Source organism: Eptesicus fuscus, chromosome 13 (genome assembly GCF_027574615.1).
Source record: "Eptesicus fuscus isolate TK198812 chromosome 13, DD_ASM_mEF_20220401, whole genome shotgun sequence".
In the NCBI taxonomy this organism is placed as follows: Eukaryota; Metazoa; Chordata; class Mammalia; order Chiroptera; family Vespertilionidae; genus Eptesicus; species Eptesicus fuscus.
Genome location: NC_072485.1, coordinates 48,144,426 through 48,162,352, shown reverse-complemented (window position 1 = coordinate 48,162,352; position 17,927 = coordinate 48,144,426). Strand labels below are relative to the sequence as shown.

The window sequence follows — 17,927 nt, the reverse complement described above, 5'->3', positions numbered from 1 at the left end:
TCTGCAGGGACCGACCCTCGAGTGGAAACATCAGGATTGGAGCGGGGAGGGATGAGGTTCAGCTCTCTACAGACCCAGCTGAAGGAGCTGTGTAAGCACATCCGTGTGCTCTGAAATAAATGAGCAGCTGATACAGGGCAGTAGAGCTGACTTTGCAATCTCATACGGGTTCTTTGACTTCTAGCTCTATGTGCTTAGGCAACTGATCTTGAGCCTCTATTTCCCATGAACAAGTAAAAAGCTGGCAATGCCCAAGATTAACGGGAGGGTCAAACTGGTTTATGCATGTGAAGTGGATTCTCAATAAAAGTCTCCCTCCTTGACTGCTTCCTTTTCTTTTCCTCCCATCTATCCTCAGGCACCTTTAATTCTTTGAAAGGGGTTTAACTTCTTCCTAGGAGATTGGTAATACAGTCAAACTCTCAGGCATGACCTGCCCACCTTGGCTTGCTCCCAACCTGAGACCCAAGAACCTCTCAGCTCTGAGGTTTCATTGTGGGCAGGAATGTAGAGATGTCTGCTACTAGGACAGAAATCTCTGCTCTGACTGATGCCGCCACCAGCTGGCAAAAAAAGCCATTAGGGGTGAATGGGGGAGCCCACTGCTCAAGGCCAGCTGCCAGCCCACACCTAGCCCGGATGCCTGGCCACACGCCTGTGCCCACAGCTACACAGAACCTTCAGCCACAGTTCATGCCATGTGCTTCCTTGTGCCCCCACAAACAGCAGCTCCTTTAGCATCCAATTACTCAGACTTTCATAAAGATCGTCTGTGGCCCCAGGAACAGCATGGTCATCTGTCCGTCAAGATGAGCCCCAGAGAGGAGCGCAGGAGTGTCTCGGGTCACCAGGGATTTCAAAGATCATCTCACGCAGTCCCTCTCCCCAGTAGGATTCACCTTAACAGCCTCCCAGACAGGACAGCCACTGAGCACACACCCTCACCCTCTTCCCCTCTCTCCCAAGGCTTTCCCTCAAAGCTCCTCACTTTGGCTGAGTTGAGCCTCCCAGGAACTGTCCCTCCCCTCTTCCAGGTCTTATCTGCCCTCAGATCAATAAGGATCAAGAGCCACCACTCATCCCCTTGGGGCCCACTCTCCTCCCTTGGAGACTGGCCTCACACTCATTCCCAGTAAAACCCAAAAGGCAGGGCAAGAAAGAAGTTCCTCAGTGGTGACCAGCACCCTCTCCCTCCCCGAGACCCCTAGTCCTGCCTGGGCACACCCAGCACAGCCACCCAGGGTCCAGTCATGCTGCACTTCCATTGCTGATTAGCTTAAGTGCTCACCAAGAAGTCAAGAAGACAAAAAGCCTGCCAGGTTAACAAGAGCCAAGCCCACAGGCATCATGGGGGTCGTGGCACAAAGTTCCCAGGCTCCCTGCACTCTCCCCTCCAGAAACACAGAAAACCCAACACCTGAAGCAACAGCCTCGATTGCTCCTCCACCATCTACAGGAATGCCCTGGGCTGGTGACTGTGCACGGCAGTCATCATGCCTGGGGAGAAGAGTGACAGCCATTCTCAGGTGCACAGGTGGCCACCAGCAAACAGAAGCTCACACCTACGCAAGCAGGACAGGAAATACCGACTCTAATACCCCAGGCTGTGATGGAGAACTATTGCAAAAACCCACAGGGCACGGGGTGGAGGGGAAACCACTCTCTTTCTGGGGTGGTTTAAGTGCGAGAAAACCCAGAGCAAAGGGGTGACCTAGATGGCTTTTCCCAGCCCCCTCCCTACAGAATAGCACCCACGCAAGGAGAGGCAGACTGGGGGCAGCCGGCTTACGTGGGGCCATCAGTGATGAGGGCCAGGATGTGGCTCATGTCCACCGTGTAGGTCTCCAGGTCGGGGTAGGGCAGGCTGTGGGGCTCCTGGAGCTCCAGCATCTTCTCGTCGTCGTACACGAAGAGGATGCCCCCCTGCATGCGGACCAGGTAGCCCAGGTTGGGGGGAGCATCATCTGTACAGTAAGGGTCTTCCTGGGACAGTGGGGGAGGGTGGAAGTCTGCAAAACAGGATTGAGCGATGGCAAAGTGCCCTTGACCTCATGAGCTCACGTGGGCTCCGAAGGCACATTCTCGGTGAGGCTTGTTCTGGTCATCCCATATAAAACCCCACCCCCACCCCCCACCCCCACCCTGGCATCTCACACCCCCTTCCCCACTTGACTTTGTCTCCTTAGCACCTACAATGAAGTAAAATAAGTTCACTTCGTTATCCTGGGTGATACGTGTTTGCCTGGTTCGCTTCTGCATCCCCATTTCCTAGAATAATCCCTGGAACGTGGCTGGCAAGTTTTTAAAATTTAACTGAAATGAGCTGAAGCCTCCTGAGCACTTCATGGCCACCAGGGGCACTAAAAAGGGCAGCTGTGTCCTCTCCTAAGAAGAGAACAGATAGCACCTGGGACTGCCCGGCGGGCACAACTATCCCTGTCCTCCCATGGCTTTCTGAGCCCAGGGCAGCCAAGGGGCTAAGCCGGCCCCCACCCCCAGATGAGCATAGATTAAGGCTGGTCTCCCACGGAGCAACGAATGCCAACCGCTATGAGCTGAGTTAGCTCATGGTGGGCAGAAAACTACTCGTGGCTATTGCCCAGCTATGAGACCTTGAACAAACCACTTTACCTCCGATCCTGTCTGCTCATCTGAGGATTACACACCCTGCCTCAACAGCCCATTGTGAGGGCTGCAAGAGTGGGTATAGGAAAATGCTTTGTAAATAGCAATGCCCGGCATGTAAATTACTGGACATTATTCTCATAATGACTTCTCCTGACTCTTGCTAAGCTCTGTCTCTGGCCAAGGAACAGGTTATGCTTAATAGCAGTGGAACTGGGGGCTTCTCTGCTCAGGAGTCCCTAAAACGTGCCAGTAGCCTGTGAGATGCCAGCAGTACAAAGGCCTGAGAGAAGCCACAGCCTCCACCCACCACACTCATTCCAGGACCCCTGGGTGCTCTGCTCTGTAGAAAGTACACATTTGACAGTCATTCCTATCGGCCTTCGCCAAAAATGGGGCAGGTGGGATCACCTTCCCTCAGACAAACAGGGAAATGGGTGAGAAGGGCTGAGATTTACCCCGGGCCCCTGGTGGTAACAGATACTCAAAGTCCAGGTCTCAGAGCTTTAAGGAGGCCAGAAATTGCACCAACTACACCCAGGGGGCAGCCTGGGTCATGGGCACTGACACAGACCATCAGGCCCTTACTGGATCGCCCACCACCAGCTTTCAATGTTGAGGTTTCCTATGGTGCTCATTCAACTTACAGTCTCTACTGCCCCTGGGTCCTCCCCCGGCCAAACAGAGCCCACCAGAAATGATCCTGCCCTCGCCAATCTCCCCAGCCCCACAGCATAAACCAGCTTCCATTTACTGAACACTCACTGGATGCCAGAACTGTACTCACTGCTTCACATTCATTCCTTCATGCAATCCTCTCAGCAGGCCCAGGTGATGGGGTAATATTAGTATTCCCATTTTACAGACTGAGAAACTGAGGTTTGGAGAAATCTTTGCCCAAGAAAGTGGCAGAGCTTAGATCAGAACACAGGTTATGTTTAACCCCCGAGCTTACCTCCCCTATCCCGGAACATGCCTCCTGTACTTACCTCACCCCACTCCCCCCACCCCCACCCCCCCCCGCCACCACACACACACACACACACACACACACACACACACACACAAATTTGGCATTTAATGTCTGATCATGTTTTTTAAAATACCCCACATGAGACTGCCTGTCTCCCTGGAAAACTCCCAAGATCCAGACTTTCATCTCTCTCCTAACTTCCACAGCTCAGTTCTGTGGGGGGTGAAGCCGGCACCCTGCCCTTACAACACCATCCGGGGGGAATACATCCAGCTAGTAAAAAGCCCTGACCAACTCTTGGACCATGTCCACTTGGAACCCCACCTGCAGCCACAGCACCGTACCTGGGAGGCCCTCCCCCGGAGGTGCTGTGTCCACCCGTGAATGACCCAAGTACTGGGCTGTGGTCCGTGGGAAACGGTGATAGGCAAGCCGGGCATACTTCTCCCGGATCATCAGGGCCTTGGCCAGGCTCTTGGCGGCCTGCTCATAGTCCTCCACGGTGATCTGCAGAGGAAGGTGTGCAGAAAGAGTGCATGTAGCCGGCCTGAGACCGCTGTCCTTAGCAAGGTCTGCTGCAAGGCTGGCCCTCGGCTGGCACCCGGGAACTTGGGTTTCGGGAGCATTCCCACCATTCCCTGACTTGTAAGAGTGGCTCATTGTGCCTACGCTGCTTGCACCAACAGGTGTCTGCTGAACACCTGGTTTCCTTCTGGGAGTCTGGAATGTGGGGACGGGCTATGCAGATGTGAGACCAGCCTCAATAAAAGCCTTGGGCACTGAGCCTCTCAAGAGCTTCCGTGATAGATGACACGTCACACGTGTTGCCACCCTCCGAATTAAGTGTGCTGTGGTGACTCCACTGGGAGAGGACCTCCCCTAGACTCTGCCCCGGGGACCTGCCCCCTGGACTAGTTTTGCTCTGTGTCCTTTCACTGTAATAAATCCTAGTCGAGCACAGCTATGGGCTGAGCCCCAGGAGTCCTAGCAGATCCCTGACCTGGGGACAGTCTCGTGGACCCACACAGGAGGAGAGTTAGGTAGGGAGGCAGGCACTCTGGCCTGCACACCCCCAGCCAGCCCCTCCAGTGCTGCTGACTAAAGCACAAGCCTGCAGCTGCACCCCACAGCACACAAAGAGGCAAAGCCTGGACCTCGTCCCTCATGAGGGTGAGCATCATCGCTCTCAGCTGATGGGTCCTTTGGAGGTAATAATAAAAACGTCTGCATGCTCACTCTGCTGCTTTGCCGCCCCCAGGCTCTGATTCATCGGCACTCACCCAAATTCACCCAGCCACAAGCACTTAGGGACAGGTGTCGTGTGCTAGACCCTCTCCATAGATTTCATTGGGTCCTCACTGCAACCTGTTTTACAAATGGGGGAACCGAGGCCCAGCGAGGATAAATCACTCGCCAGGAAGTCACAGCATCAAACTGCAGAGCCTGATCTGACTGATTCCCACAGCCCAGGGATGGTCTGCATTCCCAGAGCTGCCTCGTGTTCAAAGACGAACGAGATCAACTCCCACCTCCCAGTGGGCTCATCAGTCTTAGTCAGTTTGGGAAGGATGTGTGGGGCAGAATCTGAATGTGCTCGGGAGACGAGCAGCTAAACTGTCATAACAGCGGATATGTGACGCAGCCAAGGGCGGACAAGATGAGGGTGAGAGGAGCGTGGGAGGGCTGAGGCCTGAAAATGTTCTCCTCTGCTTTAATTAAAAAATCGCTTCAGTTTTGTAACATTTTAAACATACAAACAAGCACTGGCAGACACCCAGAGCTAACCATTTTAATATTTTTTCATCATGGTTTCAGATCTCTTATAGGTTTGAATAAATAAATCATCACAGATGCAGCTAAAACTCCACCCTCCACCCTCCACCCTCCCCCACCCCGCTCGGTCCTCAGAGGACCAAAACTGGCATATCTTTTCTATGCATGTTTTTATCCTTTTACTAAATATTACTCTTTGCTCTTGGCTAAGGAAGTAGCTTCTCCTTTCCAGACTCTAAGTGTCCCCAGGAAGGTATGTTAATTCCATTTTAGCCCTTCCGGATGGCTTCTGAGAGCAGCAGGAATAAATAGGTGAGCAGACACAATACCTTAGAGTGGTCGGCAAACCGCGGCTCGAGAGCCACATGCGGCTCTTTGGCCCCTTGAGTGTGGCTCTTCCACAAAATACCACGTACCCTAATTAAGTTAATAACAATGTACCTACCTATACAGTTTAAGTTTAAAAAATTTGGCTCTCAAAAGAAATTTCAATCGTTGTACTGTTGATATTTGGCTCTGTTGACTAATGAGTTTGCCGACCATTGCCTTAGACAAAGGCAAACACGCTGTCTGCAGAACCAATGGACCCAGCACAGCCAGGGGCTCAGGCCACAGCTGAAGATGTCAGAGGGGTGCTCAGGGGACCAGCAACCACCAGCCAACTTGTAGGTGCCGCAGGCCTCATGCCTGACAGCAGACCCACGGGAGCCAAGGAGATCTGCAAGGTCAGCCTGCCTGACATAGACTTGTAGCTCTCTGGGACCAACTGCCCAGTTCAGGGGCTCCATGCCCTATGACATGCCAGCCAGGAGACTGACTGAAAGAAGCTAGTTAATGCCCCAGGCCAATGTCCTCCCATTCAGCTAGCTGTCAGCCCACCTCGACTCTCCCTTTCCACTGCTCTGCCCACAGGCCAGAGGCTGGGGGGACACCAAGGGCAGGAAGCTGCATCTTCAGACAAGGCCTGCATTGCTTCCAACCAACCAAAATCCCCATCCGTGGGCACGTAAATAAGATAGCGGACATCCGCACCGTGGAATACTATGCGCTCGTTAAAAAGAACAAGGAAGTTCTTTAATGATATGGCATTATCTCCAAGGGGTACTGTTAAGTGAAAAAAAAAGCTAGGCTCAGTTATGTCATGTGTATAGTAAACTACTGTTTGTGTACAAATAAACGAACCATGTGTATGTAATTAATTGCAGGTACACAGGCCAGCTATGTGAGAACACACAAGAAACCAAGCCAAGGGCTGCCTCTGAGAAAGGGAACTGGGTGCTGGAGAACAACATAGTTTTTGTTTCTTTTACATTTTGTACCATATGCAAGGATTCCCTATTGCCCCCAAAATAATATATGTTGTTATGGCTAGGGGAATATGTGTAAGCGTCGTAAGCCACTTAGTTTTCTCTGGTATATTCTAAAACTACCCTGAAAAAGGAAAGAGAAAGATAATAGCACGGTCAACTGAGGCACAAGTAGTAGTTTGAGGGCCAGGTAGATAGGACCAAACTTAACCCCGGCACTAACTTTAGTGATATTTCTCTTTCTGAGTAAGCAATAAAAATGCATCCTCCTACCAGGTGAAATTAGCACATTTTCAGTGACTGAGTTAACCGACTTGGTGTATACATCAGCTCATTCACTTCCTCATCAAGACCCTCTCTTCCTGGCTGGAAGGCTAACCTATATCTAAGGGTGCTGAGAGAGCCGAATCAGCAAACCAATCCACAACAGGACTTGGAACCCATTCAATATCTGGGAACACTAAAGGGGCACCTTCCTCAATGGGCTTCAGGGCAGAGAACACAGGGAACTGATAGGCCATGGGCACAGCGTGCCACTACAGCCCCAGGCCCTCCTCACAGGAATGGACAGCACCCTAGACACCCACACCCCACAACCTGTGCAGGACCCTCCCTTTCTAATTCCTATACCTCCTGCCCACTCCAGACACCTACAGACTGGGCCAGGCTTCAGGGCTGGGCATAACCCAATGGCCCAACGGGCTCTGTCCTCTGCACAAGGCACATACCACCTTCACACAGCCCCCAGGGGATCCCACGGAGAGGGAGAGTGGGAGACACCTTACCCCGGCACAGTAATCTCCGCTGATGGTTACCCGCTGGTACTCGGGCATAGCAAAAGGTGCTGGCGCGAGCGGGCAAGTGGCTCCCGGGGGCACAGGTGTTGTAGGAGACATGGCTGGAGTGGTTGTCGGGGGGCCCTTCCAATCTGGCTGCGTTGGCATTTGCAGAGACAGGGACTGGGATCGAATCATCTTGAAACTTTTCTTTCTAAAAGCCAAGCACAAGGAAAAGTGGGAGACGTCAGTAGCTAATTGGGGCAAGTGATAAAGAGTCTTGTTATACCCACGGCAGGAGAATTTTGCTCTGATTAATCACTGATGCTGGCCTTACTGTTAAGATCTAATTAATGATGCTTTCCTCTTAAACACACCTGCGCAAGATACAGAACAGCCATCCAAACATCCATCGCTGTGGTCACTAAGAATGGTCATGGGCTGTTTGTTCTGTTAAGAGGAGGACAGACCATCCTGCAGGGGTCTAACCCCGAGGTTAGAGGAGGAAGGACAAGGCCAAGTCAACCAGCATGCTGTCTTCAGACAACCCAAAGTCTAAGTGCCAGCGTCTGACAGTCTCAGGAAGTGACGGTTTCCCGGAGTTGGAAATTGGGAGCATTGGCGCCAGAAGACATCAAGACCGTCGACCAGGCGCACCTCCTTGTTTCATAAAATGAAAGTCAGGGACCCAGAGATGGGAAAGGGCTTACTCAAAGGCAAGGTGGCACCTGGCCCTGGGCCTCCTCCCTCCCTGGTCCTTGCTCCACCCCATTCCCCCCGCTGCTCCTCCCTCGAGGCTGCCATGTGCCTTCCTAGCTGCTTCTACCTGGCAGGCACAGACCCGAGTCTCTGTTATGGAAAACTGATTCATCAGCATCAATTTCAGGTCCCTCTGGACCTGTCACCTTGGCACCGATAGATGACTTCACAAACTCTTGGAGAAGTGGGCACAACAAGGTCAGTTTAAAATGCTACATCTCACTCGCCCACCCGACGTGGCTCAGTGGTTGAGCGTCAACCTATTAACCAGGAAGTCATGCCAGGGTTGTGGGCTCAATCCCCAGTGTGGGGCGTGCAGAATCAATGATTCTCTCTCATCATTAATGTTGCTATCTCACTCTCACTCTCTGAAATCAATTTTAAAATATATATATATTAAGTGCTACATCTCATGCTTATTTGCAATGCTGATTTGTGAATACTCACCTTCCTCATTGACTAAATAGTAATGTTTCCAATGACATGACCCCAAGTCCTAGGATCCCAGGAAGGGAATTAACAGCAATGAGGTGAGGCCCTGAACACTCCGCTCTCTCTTGTCTCTCTGCCTCCAGTGGAACCCAGCCCCCTAGCATTGCCACCCTGTGGTGTCAGAGCCTACAGCCACCAGCAAAGGAAGGGGTGACAACCATGACCCTCCAGAGTCCACAGAACCCCTCCTCTTCTCTAGGCACCAGTGACACCTATAGGGTGTGGGGAAATCGGTTAATCTCTAAAAGAGTCTCATGGCTCACAGGAAGCAGCTGACTTCCTCCTGGCTCTTGGCCAGATCTCCTCACAGACCCACTGGTGACTTTTCAGGAACCACAGTTCCTTCCCTTGTTTACACACCCACCACTTGCCATGGCTCGCTGGTCCTCAGCACCTCTTTGGGGACAAGGCTGTTTACACCTGGAAAGTGGAGGCAGCCACTTTCCCAGAGTCCATCTTTGCCCAGCCCCTGGCCCTGCATAGCAGGTGCACTGCGTTGTTTGAGAAACTCAGCCTGAACGAACGCCAGGAGCCTCGGCCCAGGCCTCCCCAGCCTGCCATCCATTCATCACACAGAGCTGAGCCAAGGGCGATGCCAGTTCATGTCAGTCCATCATCACCCTGAGTAATGAGGTTCTCACTTTGGCATTGTTTGGACATTCGCATTTAGAGGGAGAGCCATGCTTTGGGCTCCCTCTCACATTCTGACAGGCTCCCTCGAGTCCCGTGAGACTGGCTTCGGTGTCACTCACATGCCTGCCAGGTCACTGTTGTTAATCTCTAAGCCAAGTGCCACACATGCTTCAGCCAGTGCCACCTGATGGCTGGTCCCGCCAAGGAGAAGCAAGGTGACGTGTAAGGTAAGAACAGTAAAAAAGCACCCCATGATCAGAAAGCTGGGAGGCTGGCTAAGCCAACACCCCACCAGACTTGTCCTAGAAATGTCCACATCCTTCTGCCCATTGAGGAAGCCAGTGTCCACATGCTAGTGTCCAAAGAATTCTCCTTCTTGAAGATGTCCATTATGGCTCCAGCCTTGGTCTTCAGGTGAGACCCAGATGTCACATGTGAACGTCCACGGGCTGGAGCTCAGACTTTGCAGACACAAAGTTTAACACCAGATGGGTCAACTCCTCCTCGGGGCCCACTCACCTTAGGAAAGGGCTTGGAGTAACTTGAGCTAACCACTAAGTTTGTGTCTCAGATAACTGGGTAAGCTCAATGGAGTCCACAGAGAGGGCCCGGTGTTCATGCTCTCTTGCTGCATGACAAGTTGCCACAGCCAGATGGCTTCAACAACACACAACACAGGTCTGCAGCTGAGAAGTCTGGGTGGGCATGCCTGGGCTAAATGTTCAGGGTATTAAAGGGCAAAATCAAGATGATGGTCACACTGAGCTCCTATCTGGAGACTCTGGGAGAAAACCCACTCCCAAGCTCATTTAAGGTATTGGCAGAATCCAGTTTCATGGGACCACAGACTGAGGCCCCTAGTTCCTTGCTGGCTCCTGGGCAGGTGTCACTCGCTTTCTTGCACACAGACACCCTCCATCTTCAAAGCCAGGCATGACCTTGGTTCTGGTGCTCCGGATCCCTGATTTCCCCCCGCCCCCTACAACCAGCCTGTGATTAGGTGATGCCCACCTGGTAATGTCCCTATCTTCAGGTCCACTGTGCCACATACCACAGCATAATCACAGGAGTGATGTCTCATGATATTCAAAGGGTCTGGAGATTAGGGAGGGACATGATAAGCCCATATCTAGTGTCCATTCTATACAACCGAGGCTCAGCCAACAAAAATGAGAGGAGCAGCTGTGTGTGTGTGTGTGTGTGTGTGTGTGTGGGTGTGGGTGTGGGTGTGGGTGTGTGCGCACACACACATCCTTCTTTCCCTCTCAAGACTACATGAAGCTCCCCATATGTGTCACAACAATAAAAGCTTACCATAATTGTTATGTGAATTTTAGAACCATGGGGTCTCCTAGCTGGAAAGGACTTTAAAGATGGTATACTCCAACCCTTTCACAAAGGAGCTTGTGCTTGAATATCTCCAGTGACAGAGAGCTCACTACATTTCTGAGTAACACATCAGCATTCAATAGTATTCAAAAAGCCATCTGCCAAGCACCTACTCTGGGCCAGGCCAGTGTTAGGCACGTAAACACAAGGTGAACAAAACATGACCCATTGCCATTTGTTAGAAAGCACTTCCTTTTGATGGGCCAGGATCTGTCTGTCCACAGGCACCTGCTGCACCTCGGGCTACCCCTGGGGCCCCAGAGGAAGCCAGCTCGCTCTGCCACAGCTGGCACGCCCCCTCCTTCCCTGCCCACATGTCCCCCTGGCAGACACACACTCCTGCCAAAAATCTGGCGGGGTGTGGGGCTATGAGTACACCAGCTCCAGGCCAGGCCAGAGAGCCCACAGGCCAGGAAGCAGCTTCGTCCTCCTGGGCCACAGGGACCTTCTTGCCTGACCAGCTTGTCAACGCAAGATGGTGAACAGCCTCTCTCCGTTGTTCTGATGCCTGCCACCAGCATGCTCTAGGGCCCTTGGCTGCCTCTGCCATTCATGGTGTCCCCACCCTTCCCCTGCCCCACTCCCCAGCCCTCTTCAGCTCCTGGGAACCAGACGCCCCAGAGTCTTCCGTCATAACATTTGATTGATTTATATGCTAAGCCCAAGGTAAGAACCAGGGCCCCTCTTGCTCTTCTAGAGAACAGCTGGCATCTTCCCAGGGGCCTTTGCAGCCCAGAGGCCTGCCAGGCAGGGAGCGGCACCAGCGCAAACCTTTCCCCAAAGGCTCTCAATTATGTACAATGAATCAGGGGCCACAGAGAGACCCCTCTCCAATGAATAATCTACCGTGTGCCAGGCCCTGGGGTAGATGGATTGATGACATATAACCCCTGACTCCAGGGGCTGACTGGTAATGGCACTGATGATTGGACAGTTCAACAGACTGTCCTCATTGTCATCATACAACGTGGTTGGTGTGGTGAGAAACCTTTGGTTGTTGGGGATCCCAGAGGAGACACCTGATCCAGACTGGGGGCAGGGGCAGCGGAGCAGCAGGTCAGAGAAGGCTCCCTGCATCACTTCCTTCTGAGAGAACCAGCCCTCACCTATGGCTGTCCCCGCTCCTCCCCTCCCTCCTGACCAAGGGCAGGTCTCCATTCACCTGCCTCCCCCCTGTTCCCCTTCGCCAGGCCTTCCCAGCTGCCCTTCTCCAGAAAGATCCCAGAGGTCAAAATGAAGTACAATCTTTGCTACCTTTTAAATTAAGTTTTAAATGCTCCATTCTCAACTTGAAAAGCAGATGAATTGGCTGTTTCAAATGACGCTCCTTTGTCGATGGCCAAGAATGAACACGTTACCTCCCCCTGACTGAAGAAGTTTCATAAAATAAAATGATGTAACAGTACTTTATCTGGGCTACACTCAATTCATAACAAGTATCTGTTTATCTGCTTTACTCAGTACATTCTTGAGGAAGCTGCTGTTTTGGAGAGCTACATTTTTCAGATCAAGTCTGTCCCCTAATTTTTAAAAATACCAACTCTGGTGTGGCTTTTTACAATGAAAATCATAATCCCGTGCCTTGGTCAGAGCATGCTGCACATAATCTAAAGTTTTCTCAGTGACTCAGCGTCATCATTGTACAATCCAGTCACCATCTTCGAGGCGTTTTGCTCTGAGACTGCAGTGCTTCGAATTCTTCATCTGCCTTTCACAATTATTCCGTTTCCTCCCTCACTGTTGCCTGCCTAACACTAACAATAACAAAAACAGGAACACTAATAATGTTCTGAGCACTGTGCTAAGCAATCATGCGTATTAGCTCATTTAATTCTCACAAGATGGGTCCTTTAATTACACGCATTGCACAGATTGAAAATGGTTCTCCTGCGGTTAGAAGACTCGCCCAATGCCAGACCCAGTAAAAGACAGGGCTGTCATTGAACCCAGTGGACTGGATCCTAAGCCTGGGCTCATAATCACCACACATCACTTCTGCGGCCCTGCCTCTAGAAGTCCTTCTCTCACTTCTAATTTGCTTCCTTAAATTTGATACCATATGATCTCACTTAAATGTGGACTCTAATGAACAAAATAGAACCAGAGGCATGGATACATGGAACAGACTGGCAGATGTCAGAGGGAGATGGGTGGGGCAGACGGGACGAAAGAAGGTGAAGAGATTAGCCAAAGGACATGCATGCATAACCCATGGACACAGACAACAGTGTGGTGATGGTCAGAGGGAGTGGGGACAGGGGCTGGGTAGAGGTGGGTAAAGTAAAAGGGTGGGGGAGAAATGAGGGACATCTGTAATAGTGTTATTAATAAATTTTTAAAAAATTGTCACAGGATAAGAAACAAGATAATCAGCTTATTAGAATCTGTGCAACATAATAATAAATAGGAGATGGGATGGAAATATTGGGAGGATGATAGCTAAAGGGTATAGGTTTCTTTTGAGGATGATAAAAATATTCCAGAATTGATTGTGGTGATGATTGCACAACTCTGCAAATGTAATAAAAACCATTGAGTTATATATTTTAAATGGGTGGATAGTGTGTTATATGGATTACATCCCAATAAAGTTATTTAAAAAGAAGAAATAGGAGAGGCCGGAGAGCACTACTGTGCATTTTGGTTGCTCAGAAATTTTTCGTGTTGTCAGTGTTGGCTAAGTTCCAACTATGTACTTGTGTGGGGTAGGTGAACTCGGGCTAGGTAATAGGAAGAGATTCAAAGTGAACAAAAGATAGCTTCTGGGTAACCACCAGGCTTTTCCCGTCTTCTTGTCTTTGCCTCCTGACTTGGAGTCCATAGATTGTCCACCCCTCCCTCTCACCGTAAGCCGTCCCCCACCCAACTCCCCCTCCCATTGGAGACCTAGACAATGCCATCTTCCTAAAGAGGCGGGCCCTGCAGCAAGCCATCCCTGCATCTGGGGGCCTCGCCTGTAAAAACAAGTGCTTCTCCCAGCAGCCTGGGGCACTGGCTTTCTGGACTCAGCCCCCCAGCTGGAAGGGAGGCGTCTGAGCCCAGTTCAGTTCTTACAGCCACTGGAATCCTACACAGCAAGCCACTGCGTTCCAGGCGCTCATCTTTCTTATTCACAGACCATGCTTTTCTTTTTTGTAAGAAGCTGTTTTACTTTCTGGTTCTATCTTATGCTTTTATAGTAGACTTAGAAGAGTACCCACCCCACCCCTTTTTTTTTTAATACAAGAGAAAAAGAAAATGGTTGTAAACACAAAAAATGTAAAAAGTCTTCTCCAAGCACCAGGAGTATTCAGGCTTATCAGAGGAGCCAGGGCGAGGGAAGGCTTTTCCCAAACTGGAAGCCCCATCTCATGTCACAATTTGAAACAAATCCACTGACGGCGAACTTGGAGGCCGGTGGGCTCCTTGCAAGAAGGCTCCGTGTCACCGTTCATACTCAGAATGTCAGGGAGGAGCTAGAGATGAAGAGGGGGCTGGGGAGAGGGTTCCTCCTCTAAACTGGTCACACCTGAACATTTGCATAACGGTACCTCTGCTGAGCAGTGAAACAGAAAGACAAAATTGGGGGGGGGGGGGGCACAGCCCCAGAGGACACTGAGACATCGGCCAGGTAGTCCAGGGACCAGGCTGTCATTGGCAGAAAAAAAGCCAGTGGGTAGGGTAAGAGCTTCGGCCCAGTTTCTCTCCATCTCATTCAGAAGCCGCCAATTATATATTGGGGAGCCACACCCATGTCACTCCAGTGCCTACGACGGAGCCAAGGACCCCACCCCTGACTAACAGTGGGAGAGCCTCGTGGGCTAAAGGGTACTGCATTCAAAATACACGCGTTTTTGTTTTTAATACGCCTTTTTAAATGTCTTTCATTGATTGCTGACTTTTTTAATGTTTTAAAATTCACATATATTGCCAACACCATAATAAAAGTGTTTATTTCTTGACAATCTTTTTTACATATTTCACTGTGATATATGTATGTACATTTGACTATGCTTATTCCAAACCTCTTTCTTTGTTTCCATAGCAAAAGACATGAGTTTCAGTCCCTGCTCTGTCACTTACTTGCTACGTGCCCTTGTGCAAATTAACTTCTCTGAGCCTTAGCTTCCTAATCTGCAAAACCAAGGTCATAAGAATATCCACTTACTAAGATGTGGGGATTACAGAAGGAAGGTAAACTGTGCAGCCTGGCGCTTACCCCACGGCGAGAAGCAGCTGCTATTGCGGCCCATCTCCATCTCAGCAGCAGGAAGTTGGATAGGGAACATATGCATGGGGTTTACGGTGACCCGGGCCCTGTCCTGAGCCTTTTACGGATGTGAACTCCCTCACTCCTCAGGACACCTCATGAAAGCAACTACTATTACCATCCTCATTTTACAGATGAGGAAGAAACAGGGCACAGAGAGGTTTCTTAATTTGCCCCAGGTCACAGAGCACACTGCTGAGTGGCAGAACACAATGGTCCCGGGGGCTGTGGCCACCCCGATGCAGTATCTGTGGCAAAACGGGGGAAACAGGACCTCCTTCCTCTGCTACACACCCGCTGCTCACCAACACAGGCTGAGTCCCGGGCTGGCTCCCGGGGTGCAGGGGGAGCCAGATACACTCCGCAAGGAGCTTCCAGTCTAAAGGGAGGCGCACCAAGACCACCACAACCTAGGACGCAGGGACAGAACCACATTTCTGGAGAGGATTTTGCAGGAGAATTTCTGGAATCACAGAGCACCATTTGGACTTGGAGGAAGAAGGCAGTGGTAGGAAACAATCTCTTTTTACAGACGTCTGGCCCAGCGTCACTCCGTAATGGAAACTGGAGTCAGAAACCTCTTATTCCTGGTAATAAAATAAAATGCCAAGACTCCTCTTTACTAATGATCTAAAGGCTCATTCAAAAGACACAGAAGGTCCTACAGACCAGTCAGCCCATGAAGTCGCCATCTGAGAAGCCAGGGCGGTGGGGACGAGGGCCTCTACAGTCATGCCCTTCTTTGCCCACCAGGGATGACCATGCCGCTGAGCCCCTCCTCTCCCAATACAAGGCTGGCACTCAGAGGTGGCCGATGGCACCAACAACCCCTTCATTTCATGGGCTCACAGCCCCTCTGAGGAGGGAGAGCATTTATTTTCTGGGTGGTGAAGCTCTGTTCTTGCCTTTGTACCAATACTCGACGTTTTACTTCTTTCCAAAAAGAAAAAAAGTTAAGGAAAGACTGAACTTCTACACTACCAAGAAAGGAAAGGACTTGCCTTTCAAAATAAGGAGGTGCCTTAGGAAGAACCTGATCGCCGACTAGGTTGCAGAAGAGACCCCAATTCCATTATATTAGCTATTGAAGTCTGCAGTATGCTGGCCAGGCAGGCGTCCAGCCAGAGCCCCACTGGACACTCCATCAAAGGTTTTTACTCTTTAATTCTGCCCTCCCAGGTGAGATAAACTGTGGGAGGGTGAGGGCTTCCCACTGTACTTGGACCAAGATCCAAGCTTCTTATCAGGGAGCACAAGGCCAGTCTGATCTGATGCCTGCCCTGGCGCTTGCTTACCCCTTTAACCACACCTCTACCCCACATGGGCCTTGAAGATAGAGGGCCTTTTACGGCTCTAACCAGCTCTGCACATAGCTGGGTCCTTTACAGCCTTACATCCTTTACAGCTACAATGTCACCTCCTCCAAGGAACCTTCCCTAACGACCCCTTCTGAAAAAGGCTACCCCCCCCCCCACCCCACCCATGCACACACACCTTTACTTTCTCTCTCTCAACCCCTATTCATCTCCTTCAGAGCCCCTGGCCTGAGCCGGGGCCTGGACCTGTTTGCCCTCAGGTCCTCCCCCTCCCCTGTGTTTCCAGCTATACGTCAGCTGCCTTCTGGCTAGGTTTGGCCAATGGCAACCACTGGGGAAAACTGGGAGGTGCCATAAGGATTAAAGCCAGGTATCTCCTGCGTCTATCTCTGCCTTGGGAGGCATCTCTGCAGCTGTTGCTTCCCCTCCTTGGCTCCAGTGTCCATGGGGAAGGCTACCGCAGTCCCAGCTTCTCCACCCCCGGCTCCAGCAACGCCACCTCTTTCCACTGACTCTCCAGCTGACTGTGGTAGCTGTTTCCTACTGTGTCCAGTCTCTGGGTGGCCACCCTCCCCTCTGCTTGTGTTCTCAGTTCTCTACCACCTCTGTAACCAACTCCCTGCATTAAATCCTATTTCCAGTACTCAAGTGGTTTCTGTTTTTCTGATTAGACCTGACTGATACTGCACATAATTTGTCATTTTTTAAATTAATTTGTGCATTTACTTAATTATTGTCCAGACCACTGTAAACTCTACAGGGGAGGGACTACATCTATCTTGTTCTTTATTACATCCCCATTGCCCAGCATAGGACCTGGTAAATAGTGAACTGAGTTAATTAATAATGCAAAGTACTTTCCAGGTGATGAAAAGTGAAGTAAAATTGGTATTTCCCAGGAAATCCTAAAATTTACAAAAAGAAAATAGAAATTTCATTTGGAAATCGTGTGTATTTGTGTACTTGGCTCATTATTAAAACAACAGCAAAGAGAGAGCGGTTTTTTATCTTTTCAACTAAACAGACACACCGAAGTGTCCTTCGTGAACTAAGTGATGGTCAAGTGGTTTTGGCTAAGAAATAAGCTCAGCTCCCAGGGTCAGGCCAGTTCCCAGGAGCCACCTCAACTCAGGACGAACGTCCACAGGCAGCCTGGGGCTGCACACGACAGCTGAGTCGTGGGGACAAACCTTTTCACGGTCTCCACCGACTCCTGCTCCGCCAGCTCCTTCTGCAGCTCCCTCTCCTTGGCCTCCTTTTGGCCGATGGGGCAGTCCTCGGGGACGGTGAAGAGGGACAGGGCATCTTTGCTGTCCTCTTCTCGGAGCACTTTAGCGAACACCTTCTCGGCCAGGAGCCGGACTTGCTCGTCCACCTCAGAGATGTTCAGCTTGGGGAACTGGCGCGGCATCTCAGCTGACAGAGAAAGAACAAGCGTTAACCTTCACGAATTACTGGGGGGCTGGAGTCACCGTGTGGGGAGGAGAAGGTACTGAAAGAAGGGCCAGGCCCCCAGTCCTTGGGGTCAGCTGCCTACTCAGGATTTCCCCCGACAAAACCCAGCATGCCAATGTCTAGAACTAGCTCAACAAGTAACTGGATGTGAAGAGTGTAGGGCCAGTTACATATCATGAG

At 50.9% G+C, this 17,927-nt stretch overlaps 1 protein-coding gene across 1 annotated transcript in view; it reads right to left on the bottom strand.

The window, feature by feature from the left end:
• AMPD3 (adenosine monophosphate deaminase 3) overlaps positions 1-17,708 on the bottom strand; it is a 35,304-nt gene extending 17,596 nt beyond the window's left edge. Inside the window, exons 1-4 of the mRNA XM_028159866.2 lie at positions 17,483-17,708; positions 7,464-7,668; positions 3,943-4,105; positions 1,790-2,009 (exon numbers count right to left, since the gene is read on the bottom strand). Coding sequence (XP_028015667.2) covers positions 1,790-2,009; positions 3,943-4,105; positions 7,464-7,668; positions 17,483-17,703 — 809 coding nt within the window. The 5' untranslated portion in view covers positions 17,704-17,708. The remainder of the gene's footprint in view (positions 1-1,789; positions 2,010-3,942; positions 4,106-7,463; positions 7,669-17,482) is intronic.
• Between the last annotated feature and the right edge of the window lie 219 nt (positions 17,709-17,927).